A 15,855-nucleotide genomic window follows, 5' to 3' on the forward strand; every position below is an offset into this window, starting at 1 on the left:
AGCCATCTTGGCTTAAGGAGGAATCCAAATTTCTACATACAGTATGTCAACTGTATTATCACTACAATGATACCTACATTTGTTTTCTCATGGATACTTTATAGTTCATGGTATGAAAAAAGAACAAATAGTAGTCAAGAGGCCCACCTGGTTTATGATGGAACTCTGTTTCACCATGTTGCAATTTTAATGTCAATAGAATATTACCTACCAATCTGAAGTACAGAGGCCAAATTATTTTTGAAGAGCAGCTATTGCCAACCACATAATGACCTAGTTTTAGCATAGAAAGGATTCCTGTAACCCGTTTCCATCAAAAGAAAAAAATAATTCCAGAGAAAAAAAACATCAGCATGACCTTTGTTTTAAAATGCTTAGAAAACATTTTGAAAAATATAAAATTATGTAGCATAAGAACATAAAGAATGCAACTGTAAGGAGGTCATTTGGCTCGTTTGGGTGCTAGTAGGAAATTGATCCTAGGACCTTTTTTTAGAAGTTCCTTAAAAAAACAGGGTAACAGCTTTGACAAATGGCTTGATAGCTTGTTTAATACTCCCACTTACAAGAAATCCCAGCCATAATAAACTTCTTTGCACATGTTTCTAAGGTCCTCACACAAAGTCGCTTTTTTAGCAGAGTCTTTATATGCGTGCTTATTAATATCTATTTAAAGGAGGAACATTAACTTTTCTGTGTTCTAGATTGTTTTGGAATGACTGTAGTTAACACAACAGGATTTAACCATGATACAACTAAGATGCTCCCAAATACATGAGAAGCTAATAATGGTGACAAGTCCATCTTGAGTCCATTTGGTCCATCTATCTCATTTGGTAAATAGTAGCTAAGCAATCTTTTGGTATCAGCCAGCCATTTCTGGATGTATCTATTGTGAATCAGAAGCATGCCAGCCTCAACCACATGGTGAGGAGTCGTGTTCTCAAAATCTCTCAACCCTTTGAGTAAAAAAGAAAAGCGCCTCCTCTTATCAGTTTTAAATTCACTTGTAATTTTCACTCATATCCTCTTGTGCTTCACCTTTGTTCCTGAAAAGGTCCATAGTGTTCTTCTGTTTTCACATTTTGAAGCATTGAATGATGACCACTTGTGTTTCAAGATGATCTAAAAATATTTACATGTTTTTAACCTGCCAGTGAGGGACAACCTTTTAAACCAAGGAATTCCACTGGACTGAACTTTAAGGCTAAAATTTACTGTCTTACAATGTTATGTTCATATTATTCTACATCTCTGAAACTCATTTCTTTATACGAGTCTGAAATCGTACAACTTTTTTCAACATTTTCCAATTATACTTCAAAGGCTACCGAATTATCATCAGTTTTATACAGTATTTTCTGTTTTGTATCTTTGATTGTTCAAAAAGACTAAAAAGGTAAACAAAGGCATTCCAATTGAGCTCACCTTTAGCCATTAATAAAGACAAATGGGCAAAAAATGCAGTGTACTGTACATATAGAAAATGCATATTAATATGGTCTTTTTAATCCAGGTGTATTCAGGTATATTTGAAGTTCTATCTTCTACCAATTTACCATGAATGTAATATTAAAATATTTTGTGCATATAAGAACCATATATAGTGCAATTATAAAATTACATGTGTCCACTAATTCAGGGAAATGTCCTATAATCTGCCTTATCCTGACAGAGAATGCATGTCAGAGTGCCTCAGAGTATTGATTTTTTCCTTTAGATTTCAAATGATTTAAGGTTTGAATTTGGCAACTCACAGCAAGGATTAAATGTTTTGAAAATAATACCTACTTCCCATAAAACAAATACTTGGACTAGCATGTGAGACTGAGACTAAGACCTGTTTTAAATCAAAGACACTTTTCAAAAATTCAAAAATAATAATTCAAAATAATAATCGGTATTCAATTCCTAAAATTATTTTTTAAGAAATAGTTTCTACTGTTAGTCCACATTGTTTCTTAAATCTGCTAGATGCTGATTTAGCTGAAATAAATAAAAAAATAGAACTTCACAATTTATGTAAGTATATATATATAAAAAAAAAACACTGACAGAATCATTCTATTGGATTGTGTTGGTAAAATATTATTTGTAGAACCTGAGCAAGTAAATGTAGTTTTGGGACATTTAGTGAAAGTCTTACAATTTATACATTATTAAAATATTTATGTTTAATAATTACTTTAAAAAAACTAATTCAATAAAGTAAGTTCACGGTGTTCCATTACAGAGTGCACAGTCTGTTAGATAGTATGTTAACACCCGTAAAGGTACAGGCTTATTGTGCAAATGAAATGTGGTTGATAGAAAGTACGCAAGAGCTAGATCACAGCACAGGATACTGTGAAACCATGATTGATTTTATTATGTCTAAAACACAATTAAAGTACAACAATGAAGAAGATATTAATTTTCTGCAGGATGGTTTTATGGCTGTCAAAAGACTAGCACTCTTAAAAAATCTAGATTACCCAATATTAGTCGTGTTACAAAAAGAAAATCTGATGCTTACAACACGTCTCTTTCCCCATTATCATTTTATTTTCCTTTTAAGATGTTACGATGTATTTATTACCCTTAAAAGGATTTAAATTGACATGGCAGGAAAATGGATTTCATTAGCTATGTATTGTAATATACTACTTACATAGTAAGGTTAGAGAATGCATCCCCACACACTGCTCTTGTTCAGGCTTTTGAGAGAAATAAAATAGCACACGACCATATCTATTTGGCCAACAGCACTGCATTTTCCTATTTATAAAATCTCTGCTACATTTATAATAGAAAACAGATGGTGGATATATTTTAAATATAAAAATCATGAGTAAGTATTATATGCCCAATCATTTCTCTAATTCGTGTTGCTTTAAAAGGTAGTAAAAATGGTGCATGAATTAATCATAAACAGCATATGGTGCCTTATGGGGATCAATGGCTGTACAAGATATTTGAATGAATACAATTCATAAATGAACACAAATGGAAAACGGCAATAAAATTAAAAACAAACATTGAATATAATGTCAGGAAATAGGAAATTAAAGCCTTTGGGTACATTATTATACAATCACATGGATGTCTTTAGTCATTTTTTGTGGCAAAGGTACATTATGAAGGAGAACATATATCATATGCACTTCAGCCTACTTAACGTAATTTCAGAGAATACGATGTTATACACGACAAGCTGTTCATGGGCAGACATAACTGCTTGTTAGCATTTTGTTTTAAACAGGAGTGACAAACTTTTACTTTAAATCCAGTTTTTCTGTACAAGGAAGAATGAATTATTTTGATGTACTGCATAACTATGTGACAAAGAGATCTGTTGATTAGGCCGCAAGTTGTTTTTGTTCATTTGCATGGAAGCTACAGCACAAGTTCTGGGACAGTTACCACAGTTGCTGATATTACAGCTCTGGAGTTACACAGGACCTCTGCATTAGAGTGTTTTTTCCCCCCTGTTCCTTATATGTGAGATTCATCTGCTGAAACCGCACCTATGATGTCTCAGCTCTGAAATGTATCCTTCAATAACTCTAACATTGTATTGCACAAATGTCATAAATTATCAGACCAGTAGCATAACTTGTTAATTGTGCTCTACACTATTCATATACTATTTTAATTCTTACTATTTCATATTTGTATAGCACTTGTGCTCCTTGTCCATTTTGTGCTAGAGTTATTTTCATTTTATTGATTTAGTACAATATATTGTACTTGACTGTAGGCACATGAACATTCAATGTACTAACCCTTGAAATGTGATATATAATGTCTGTACTATATGCTGCACTGGATAAGGGCATTTTACAACAAATACATGTAGTGCATATACAGCAGATGTGTCTTTCCGTAGACTTTAGAAATTTGGAACATTTTTCAATTTGATACTAAGATTTTTTTATTTCCTTCTTTAAAAGTAAAAGATCAATAAAATATTATGTGATAAAAAGAAAAAAAGATATTATAGCTGCATAGTATTCTTCCAAAGATATGAATGTAGAAACATGATTAAAGCAATTAAACAGTGGATAAAAGACAAATAACTTGAATGATCATTTAAGGAAGGGTTACTTATGTCTTTTAACCTTAAACCATACATGCGATATACTGTAGTACATTACATGACAGTATAGCGATAGACTTTGTTATATGTGAATTTGGGTATTTGCAATGGTTCTCTATATCGCAAATGTCGAGACCCTGCTGTACATATACAGTATACTTATATTCAAAAATAAACCTTAATTCTGAGATGCATATCTAGCCTTTGACACTTCTAATTGTGTTCGGGGAAGTTCTCCTTAAAATACATTTTGCTGAAACATATAGCTAACAGAACTACATAACCTAACAGACCTAAGCTAAGCTAACAGAACTATACCACAACAGTATATGCAATAAGACAAAACAAAACAGCTGTAGGAAGTAGGAAGCAATATGATTTATTTTAAAAAAATGCAAAATACATGCCTAAAGCCATAGTTAGCCATAAGCCATAATAAAAAATGAAATAATGAATCACTAGGACTGTTTGACTTCATATTATTGTCTAAGGTAATTCAACTTCTGATGAATTACTTCAAGTGGTATTATGTTACTACATGTTTATTGAATACAGTAGGCACTGTTACCTTCAAGAACCCTCAACATCAAAGTTTTACCTCGGTGACCTCATAAGCTCTTTGGAGATTGTTACAGAAAGTTATTCACCAATTTCTCTTTCTGTGCATCAAAATAAATTCATCATTCTATTTGTGTTTGCATTTTTTTTTTTAAATAAAGTACATGGCTGACATCTGGTGCTCTCTCTTGACATCAATGGGCTTTTTTTGCTGCTGGGCATTATGGAACTTTCCACAGTCCATATCTACGGCACCAACACACAGACAATGAGGTTATGGGAGTCCGAAACGGTCTTAAATAAATAATTCTTTTAATTTATTTATATGTCCTGTTTCCCTATAACTTTTGGAAGTTTTTTTATTAAATATATTTTCTTCTCATCTCTAGATATGGGTTGCCGTTGTGACTGGGGGTGGGAGAGCGGATATCAGGGTGGTAGGAGATGTTGTTTTGTTCTGTTTTTTAGTTACTGTTTTTTCATTATTGTTAACTAAATAAACAAATATACAACAATGTTTTGGTATTATTGTGTTTAACAGATTATTTATTATAGATCCTGTTACTTGTGAGTGACATTCTTGCATAAGCATTAGATCATCTATTTAGTGAGAGAGGTGACAAGGCAAGTTGACAGGGCAAAGGTGAGATTAATCTAAGGTTAATCTACTGAATGTCAAACCTAGTGTAAAGGAAAAAATATAACCACAGAAAGAAACAAATGCTCCGCTTATAAAAATCTATGGGTCACTGCTAAATAGAGGCTAGACTAAGTCAGCATACTGTTACCTGGGGTTAGTCACACGGAGATATTCTAACTTGTCAAGCTGTTACTGCCCAACAGTCCATCAGTGACGGGTCATGATCTAGTAGACCATGAGTCACAACACCTCAACAAGATCAAATGGGGAAGTCCAAGTGTTATGGTCAGAGCAGGACTTGCTAGAAAACTCTACTTGTAGTGATAGATGACAAAACCAAGTCCCACAACCTCATTAATTGCCCTTCCTGCAGTCTCAAGCTGCTGTGACAATATTCCAGCACAAACTCATGCTGCTTAACAACGGCTTTCCTAAGAGATGAGAATATGACAGCTGTGACAGAGGTGTCCCCCACCATAGTTCAGTCCCACTGAATATTTTTTGAATGGGCTGGGAAGTAGGTGTTGGATCAAGGCCTCAAAAAAATGGAATCGGTAAATGCTTGTCCAGGTTCTATGAGAAAAATGGGACAGAATCCTTCATCTGCAACCTGGTGCAAAATGCCTTACACATGTATGACTTGCATTTGTTTCAATAGCTGCCACATACTCTACTAGCCTGCAACCTGTGGACCTCTTGTTAAGGATGAAAACCCCTGTTGATCAACCCTGCTGATAACAAATGTTGATCATAATAATGAATTTACCAATGTCATGTGAGCTCAATAAAATGGCAGTGCACCATGTTATTTTATTCAAGTTCAAGTTCAAGTTTATTGTCATTATACTCATATACAGATATATGGTATAACGAAATGCTATTTAGCAAGCTCTCAGACGATAAGTAGTACAAAGAAAAAAAAACAACAATACAATTGTATAACAAAAGAAAGACATAGACAACAGGCAGTGTGCAAAAACAACAACAGGCAATGTGCAAAACAACAAAAAGGTAACAGGTTATGTGCAAAAACACGCATCAACAGAATTAAATAAAGAGATAGAAATTATGGGGAGTGAGCTTTTGACATGTAAGGTAGAGGTAGATTTTCAATGTGTGTTTGAGTTTTTGGTAAGAAAGAAAGAAGGCACTGTGAGGTTCAGATCATAGGTGAGAGGTGAGGTGAGAGTGAGAGAGGCTGGGAGTTTAATAGTTTGATAGTGCAGGGGTAAAACAAAGGTAATACCTTTGTGAATATGTTGCCATCATAAGCATCTTTTAATAGTACAGTAATTATTTTAATTGTTATTACTACTGATTTGTAAGAGAATTATCTTGACTTTTTCCCACGTTATTTTAACTGATAAATCATTGTGTGTAGGTAACCAACATATGTCAAACTAAAATTGAGTACTGTATTTAATTGCAACTAAAGTATTTTACTGTATATACAGTACTACTGTTTTGGGGGTGATTTCTTTGCCTTGATAACCAAACAGAAAAATAAAAAAAACAAAATACTTGTTTTGATTTTGAATTTCCTATGAAACTTCTTTTATTTTAATTAGATTATAGATATAATGTGATTTGAATATTTAACCCCCATGGAAGATGGGAATAAAGAATTATTTGTTTTTGATCAAAAGGATCCAGCTCTTAAACGAAAAAAAAAACTGCTTTCTGATAATGGATGCTTGCTTTTGAACTTTGTATTATGAATACAATCTGCACTTTAAAAGGTAGAACATTATGGACCAATAAATTGAATACAATCTTACACAAAATGTCTTGTAATTGTCATAACACACCTACTGGGTTCAAACAATGAACTTCAGAAAGAATGACAGTCTTGTTAAGAAAACACAGCATGATTTCTATGAAAAGTAGTTGCATGGTTATATATAATGAAAATAACAGAAAGATAATACAAAAACATATTGCAAAACAATAAAGACTAAAAGGAAGTGTCCCAAAAGCAAAGCTACAAGTCATTATCCCTTTGCAAAACTGCAGCTTTAATGAAGTAGATTGTGTGAAACTGTCATATTGGTAGCTCATTAGATGCAGTGAAATTTTCCCAGCTGAACCATTAGCAGATAACTGCCAAGATTTGTTATTCCTTGATAAAAAATATATATTTAATTACAGATACACAAGATTTGTACATTTAAAAATGTACAAACATAGCGTTGAGTGGAAGACAAGTATTGAGTATCTACTGTATGTGCAAGATTTGAAGTACATTACCTTGCTTCTATCAGTACTCTACAGCAATTCTGCAGCACTAATTTACTCTACATTTCTTTATCCAATACATGGCAAGTGGCACAACAGTACATCTTTAAGTCACCCCGAGAATAACTACAGCAACTATAAGCTATACAGCTATAAAAAACTATAATACTTAAAACATTTATTATATAACATCACTTTATTAGACCTATACAATTTCTTGCATTAGGAATTCGTCTTTTCGCATACCCCCGCTTGCTCATGCATGTTCTATGACAGTGACACACAATGCATTTAAGTCGTGATAAACCACAATTAATGGGCTTGTCACTATATGCTGTGCTAATATTGCATTCATGGGAACAGATGTAATAAAACTAATTACTAACAAATAACTAATTTTGATCTACCTTGAAGGAGAGATGCACAAGTAGAGCCTTAAGACATTAAAATTGCTCGTTGTTTCTGAGAATTCTCATGTGCTGTTACAAAACATCCTCAATGTTTAAGCACCTGCACCAACAAATTCTTTGTTTACAGTGACAAAACTAAATAACTTTACCAAAAAGACAAAAGTCTGCAATACTTCACCCATTCAAACCAGAGGTCCATTCCATCTATTGAACTGCTAAATACACTGAAAAAAATACAATAATTTACTGCACCTTCTCTAACAATTACTGTATTTCTGGTCAAACAGTCATCAGGACAGTTATGTTCCTTAGCGCCTGTGGCAAACTAGTTATAGCCTTAAGTTTATGGTTGTTGTTAATTTAAATACCACAAAGATTCAGAGTTCTCATAGGAGTCTATGTGTTGTTGTACAAATAACTGTGAAAGTCAAAAGTCAGACTTTTGTCTGATGTGTCTGATTTTTATTAAAACAGATTTGCCGAGGAAAATGTCACTTTCTCAGGGTTTCGTCATGCAAGGTACTGTAGCAGTTTTGCACAAGGCTACTGCTGCATTCACAATTACTTGCCCTAAAGTTTTCCATGAAGTGGAAAATGATGTGGTGAGACAGTCTACGTACCTAATTGTCTTTATGCCCAGAGTGTCACTTCAAGCAAGTTGACTGTACTGAACATACATCGATATCATACTCTACTGTCAGTCATTTTAAATTAGTTATACTATGTCTTACTCTACTGAAGGAATTTGTAATTGAGAAATTAATGTAAGGATCTGCTAGGCCAAAGACCTAGATGTTCAGGAATGTCTGCTGCAAAATGAGGCGATAAAATTAATCTTGCCCATTATTAGTATTGTGTGAAGGATTTATGAGAAATTTGGAAATATGAATATTTTTTCTATTAATGTTAGCTTTGTAAAGAAAGAAGACTTTTAATTAACATTTAGTGGGGGAAAAAAGCAGTGTGTAAGTTCTTAAGCAAAACAAAGCAAAACAACATAAGGATCAAATCTGACAGCACAAAACCATAAAGGATAATAAAAACATATTGAGTGGAATTAAAAGTGTAACACACCCTATTGGTTCCAATAGCTTTAAAAAAATAAATTTATTTCCTATCATTTTGATGACAATTTCCTCAACTACATCTGCCTGGACTCTAATATCAGAGCAAACAAGGGATGCTTTTACAATAAGCTTTAGCAAAAAAGCACTAGGAAAGAGAAGGTTTATTCAATATTGAATTATTAAAATCTAATTATTTTATTTCAAGACTTAAATTCTGTTTGGCTTTATCACTTTTGATCACAAAAATGAAAAGCATATTACAGTCTCTGCAATTCTGAAAACTTTGCTACAGATACAGCCATCTAGAATGCACATCAAAACTTACATAGGTGGAAAATGCTCTGCAGTAATCCACAAACTTGTCTGGCATACCACTTTCAGCCCTTCACCGCTCAACAGATTGTGCCAACAGTGGTGGCACTTGTGTCATGTTATATGTTATGGAAATGTAGTTTTTTTAGCCTAAATTGATCAAACTATATATCAGAATATTACCAGATATTTCATAAAACCCTGTTAAATGGTATTCACTGATGTACTGTATGGCCGGAAAACTTTATGAATGTAAGCAAAAGCTGTTTTAATGCAAACACGACTTTCCTCATTGCTCAACACACTATTATTTAACTGAGAGGCTCCAAGTTGTCAATACAGTAAAAAAACAAAACTGCACCATTGTTAACAATGTATATCATCTTAAGAGATTATCCTGTTAACCCCCTAGCCTTCTAGAGGCCATTTCCACCTGGAATGGATATGCCCTTAACATTTTGAATTTAATTGGAAAGTACAAACAGTACAGGCCTGGTTTAGGGCTTGAATTCAAGGCAACCGCATGGGCATCAAGTCTAAAACATCACATTTTTTAGATATGTCTTACTCAGTACATATCATTATTGGTGAGATAGAGCCACTGTAGTGGTCTCAGATCCATTTATCTACAGTAAGCAATTGTAAAGTTTGCCTTGGTTTAGCTTAGTTAATTAAGTTCTGGATGAATTATTTATGGCCAAACAACAGTCCAGAAAGACACTATAAACCAGGCAAGTACAGAAAAAGGCAGGGAAAGTGAAGGGGAGAGAAAGAGGATAGAGGGTGAAGGAAGAGGGAAAGCAAAATATCAAATATGAGAGCTCCTTATCCAGATCACCTGGAAAGACCAGATTGAAGCTAAGTATTTGAACCCTGTTACGTTTGCTATTCTGTTGTTGTTAGGAACTTTGATTTCCTGTGTGAAGAATCCCTCTGTTAAAAACAGCCTAAACTGGTTAGTGGGTTTATTTTTTAAAATAAGGATATAGGTTCCCATTTATTTTGTGGAGAGAAAGATTTAACCACAGGTTTTATTGTGTTAATCCCTTATTGAGCTAAGGGAAAACCTCTCAGCAGAGACATGTTAATGAGACAAAATTAGATAAGAAATTAGTCAACTATTATTTCTATATACATTATAACAAACAGCCATTTTATCCACCTCCAGCCATCAGTTCTGTAATGTGTTTTACTAGACACACTGTATTGATTTCAGTAGATGTACACAATCCGAGGAGAAAGAGTAGTCAGAGAACATAATATAGTACAGCTCATAGCTAGTCATAGTTTAGTAGCTTCTTGGAGCTTGAAACACACTTTTTATCTTCTGACCACCACATATAACCCCTTATGTCAACCTGCAAAATCACTGAAGAACTGAACTGATAAGTTTCTTTTTTTTCTTCTATTGTCCTTTTCTATTTCTTTAAATAAAAAAGATCTAATGGTTGTAAAACATCCATTGTGGACACTACAATTTAATCAATGAGCCACAAAAAAAAATCTGCTTTCATAAAGAACTCTTTGTAGATCTGGACTTGAGTTTAGCAGTAGGTACTTGATCTTTACTTCAACAGGATAGGCTTCCACGAGGTGAAACATATTAGCATTTCAAATCTGGGATAATGCCATACTTTTAGGAGTTTTAGATCGTTACATATGAATAGCTAGGGTCTACATCTTATAGTATAATTCTGAAGTTATATATACTGTAGCACAGAAACATGAGACAACTGGGAAGATTTTAAGTGAAACTGAAGACAGGAATACAAAGACACAGAAAGGGAACTATGAGAAGTCTTAATGACATGGTCCATCAAGCTGGACAACACAAATTGGCCTGTCAGTCCTTGGGAAATCTCACAGTTAAGATGCCGTTATGGTGGTTTCTCGTAAGCACGTGGGTCACAATTCTCAACTGCTGCCATTTACAATATGAAGAGCTATAAAAAATGCTTAAATTGAAAGTAAAATAGTACTAACCTCTGCTGGCTTTGTCAACATGCTGAAAGTCATCCAGAAACTTCAGCGCATCGGGAAACCTTTCCTCACACATTTCAGCCAGAAAATGAAGCAGAGTTGTTTTTTGATCAGCTGATTTTGTGTCTTTGAGCTGAAAAAAATAAATAAAAAAGCAAGGTCAATCAGTAAGCAGTGATTCTTAATAAGAAGAAAACAATTACATGAGAAAAACAGTTTTCTAGAATAAATTTTTATTCACATTTCGTATAGGAGTAATTACATTCTGGATGGCATTAACCAGAGAGTCAGCCATGGTAGGAGATATTTTATCATCAAATGCCTTAAATGAATACCATTATCAATAGATTTAACAAGATGTCTATACAAACAAACTTTTTTCTAGTTAATTTAACATAAAACCTTGTTGACAGAGTTGTGCATGTATATAATAGAAGTGACAAATATAAAGGAGAATAGAAGTTAATTTTTATTTGTAAAAAAGTGCTTTTAATGTCAGATTAATTTGATGCAAAGTTATACCTTTATACTGTACTGTATACTGTACTTTACGATCACACTAATCTCTCCGTCTGTGTTCTCAAAGACGGTTTTCCAAACTAATACATCAGAAAGACTACAGAAACTAAAATTATCCTGCAGCTAGGATCACACCTTCCCCCTTCTCTTAAAGACAGACTACTTTTCTTCTAAATTTTCTCTGTCCATTGTAGATTTTATTTCACACCTCTCTTCACCTATCCTGACTTCACACCTCTTGATTGGCCTCTCTTTCTGTCCCCTGCTCCCGCCTCCCGCTCCTCCTCTCTCCCAGCTTTTGTTCTCCCGCTACATTACCTTTGCTTACTGCCCTGTCTTTCTCACACCTGAAGGCTCCACGGCCGAAACATTGTGTTTTTTTTCTTCTTTTCAGTATGGAATATACCTATTACTTGTTCCTTTGCAGTCTACGCATGCTGATGCAGCTACCCACCTGAACTACTACAGCCTTTATACCGTATGTTTATACTGTAATGTGCTTGACAAGGTGGCTGTCCCAGCAGAGCTGTACTTGTTAGGAAAAACCACTGCTCCTTTTCAGAACCTAAGTCTAATATTAATTCAAAAAGAAAGTAAACAAGGCAAACAAGCAGTAGTGTACGAGAACAAAAGAAGCTTTAATAACTAATACATCATGGAGCAGTACATGGAATAAGCAGTTTCTCCACTTATGGTGCTGGGAATAGCAAAATACTACTAAATATCACTGTTGCATAAGAGTTGCTTTTAACACGGAGACCTAGTAACTAGTGGGGAGTAAAATACCCATTGCCATCTGCTCCGTTTGTTCGTAATTGTGCCTTGAACATGGAGATGCACTGCCATGCTCGCATGAAGAACAAACAGTAAAATGTCAAAAGGGATCATTAAAATGCAGAAAATCATACTGAGTTACCTAAAAAAAGAAAAAAAATACTCATAATTAAGCCTCAAAGGTCAACAATATATTTAAATAGACGTTCAGGACTAGCCTATAATAGCTAGTGGCAAAGAGAGAAGGACAAATGCTGCATTTTCAGGTATCAAATATATTCATTCGATATACTGTAGATGCTAGAATTGCATATACATGTGCATAAGAACATAATAGAACTGCATGATATCCAGGCTTCCAGGATCCTAAACAGTACTCCATTATCCAACCTGAACTTTAATACAGAGGAAAATACATTACAAAAAGTACATATAATTGGAAAAAATGAGCAAATGACTGAAGAATCACACTTTAAGTTTTAAAACTTGCAAATTACATTTTGAAATCCAAACATCCAAGTTTCAAAAGCTTGATACCAAGCAATATTTGTAATATTTCAGGTGGGTAGCTGCGTCAGCATGCATAGGCTGCAAAGGAACAAGTAACACGTTTATTCCATGCTGAAAAAAAGAAGAAAGAGAACACAACGTTTCGGCCATGGAGCCTTCTTCAGGTGTGAGAGAGACAGGGCAGTAGGCAAAGTAAAGTAGCGGGAGAACAAAGGTTGGGAGGGAGGAGGAGTGAGAGGCGGGAGCAGGGGACAGAAAGAGAGGCCAATCAAGAGGTGTGAAGTCAGAATGGGTGCAGAGAGGTGTGAAATGAAACTTCCAATGAATGGAGAAAATTTAAAAGAACAGTAGTCTGTCGTTAAGAGAAGATAGAATGTGTGATCCTAGCCACGACCACTCTAATCTCTCCGTCTGTGTTCTCAAAGACGGTTTTCCGAACTCATACATCAGAAAGACCACCGAAACTAAAATTATTCTGCAGCTAGGATCACTCTCTTTCTGTCCCCTGCTCCTGCCTCTCACTCCTCCTCCCTCCCAGCCTTTGTTCCCCCGCTACATTACCTTTGCCTACTGCCCTGTCTCTCTCACACCTGAAGAAGGCTCCATGGCCGAAACGTCGTGTTCTCTTTCTTCTTTTTTTCAGCATGGAATAAACCTATTACTTGAATATTTGTAATATTGTATACTTCCGGCTATTAATATTTTTGGGCGTTACGGAGTTTGTGATAAGCACTGAAGAAAGATATAAGATGTGAAAAAGGGGTTAACTGATTTCTTTCTGCACAAAGACTTCTTGTGACACAAGACATTCCATGCTTAGGCACCTTTGAGTTATGGCAGGGATGGGAGTTAATTGATAAGAAATTCCAAGTGCAAGCTAGAGACCCCCTAACTAAGGAAAGATAAAACCGACCATTAAAAGTGACCAAGGTCTTGGGAATGTCCAAACACAGGTGGCCCCCCCATCACCATGGTAACAATTTGCGTCAGAAGCGGCTGAAATTTTCTATATAAACTGGAAGTTTTGTACCTGTATTCCAAACAATACTTTGGTCTTATTGTTCCTTGCATGCAATAAACTCAGTTGTTTAAACATGATCTCGGGATCCAGAACTTATTTGTCTGTTACAACAGCACATTTAAGAAAAGGCTAACAGGTGAAGCTTGAGCTGAACTGCATTCAATATATTTTTTTTCAACTGACAAAACTAATTAGAAATTATTTTCATCTTCCCTCGACTCATGTAGATCAGAATAATAATTCACAAACGAGAACAAAAACATCTAAGCAATATGTTTATTTCTCACTGGAGTACACTACTGAATAATTAATACAATGAATATGTAAACAGTCTTTATGGCTATTTATTGAATGAAGGTTTAAGATTAGAATTGCTAAGGTTAGAATTGTTTGATGAGTGAATATCGTGTTTGAGAACAAAAGTTCAGAGCAGAGGAGGCCTAGTTGAAAGTTTCATAATTACCAGAACTAATTCACAAAATTCTTGGTTATTCGAAAGAAGCAACCAAGCCTGTTAGAAACTTACTTTTAACATTTTTTTTCAAAGCAGTTAATTACACATATGAATTTTTGATTTTAAAAAATCAAGTTAATTTGCATTGCTTGTTTGTAGTAAAAATACAAGGCAAAAATAAACTTGGAAATTGATTTTTGGTCCTGTTATTGCTGTTGCTTTTTTCTTTAAAATTGTATTTAAATAAAAAAGTAAATATATACTGTACATTAAAAGAATATTTTAAGTATTGAAAAAAAAAATATCAACCCTTAATTTAGGCCAGATGGATCAGATGGTCACCTCACAGCCATAAACTTTCTAATTCTAATTTACTTTCAGTTTTAACTTCTCATTTCTACTTTATGTCTGTAAAATTCAAAATCCCCTTTGCCTGATCTCTATTGAACAGATTTAGCTTTGGTTCTTCTGTTAATAGATTATAGTTCTAATACAAAAACAAATAATAAACAGAAAACAACAAAAAAATATCACTGACAGGCAAATTAAAACAAGAACAGTCAATTTAATCACTTGTTCTTTCTAGCATTTACTTATAAGGACACTTCAAGGAAAGCATTTTCATAGTGTGTGACTTTAAAATAAATGAGATTTCTTGCCATGCTTTTAATAGATTAAAACATTTCCCTGTCCATGCCTTGTCAAAATGTATATTGTACTATATTACTTAGGAAGATGTTTATCATTACAATCTGCAGCTCCTACCTTGTGGAAAATGTGACTTATTCCAAAGCATGTGGCTGCTGTTTCCTATCATGACAATGCTAGAGAGTCTCCTATCTTTTTTTTATGAGTATTTTGGAAATGCTGATTTTAATCACTTGAAACAATTTTAATTTTATGTTGAGAAAAACATAAAAAACATTTAGTGGTCAACTACAATGTTGTTCTAAATGAAAATGTTACAAAATAAGACATAATTGCTAAAATATACGAATATAAAATATTTATTAAGGAGAATTTCTTTATATACAGAAAAATACTGAGAAAAACGTAACTGAAGAAACTGAACCCAATTGTTTTGATGAATCATTACACTGGAAAATTTTATGTGTAAGAAAAATCCTGCAAATGCACAAATACGTTTTTCATTATTACCCTTATAAGTGTGTAGATGGACTTTTAGATTTGGCTTCAACAAAAATCTTGTAATCTGCATATCACACAAATAATATTAAAATCTAGTTAACACTTACTATTGGATCACTATTTGCTCAGCATAGAAGAACACAAGTAT

The 15,855-nt window shown here is 34.0% G+C and overlaps 1 protein-coding gene across 2 annotated transcripts in view; it reads right to left on the reverse strand.

The window, feature by feature from the left end:
• diaph3 (diaphanous related formin 3) overlaps positions 1 to 15,855 on the reverse strand; it is a 458,904-nt gene that overhangs the window by 115,704 nt on the left and 327,345 nt on the right. For both annotated transcript variants that reach the window (XM_088913166.1, XM_088913165.1), the window contains one exon: positions 11,284 to 11,413. In XM_088913166.1, the coding sequence (XP_088769292.1) occupies positions 11,284 to 11,413 (130 nt within the window). The remainder of the gene's footprint in view (positions 1 to 11,283; positions 11,414 to 15,855) is intronic.

The sequence above is a fragment of the Atractosteus spatula genome, chromosome 4, assembly GCF_055471065.1.
Source record: "Atractosteus spatula isolate fAtrSpa1 chromosome 4, fAtrSpa1.hap1, whole genome shotgun sequence".
Classification (NCBI taxonomy): Eukaryota; Metazoa; Chordata; class Actinopteri; order Semionotiformes; family Lepisosteidae; genus Atractosteus; species Atractosteus spatula.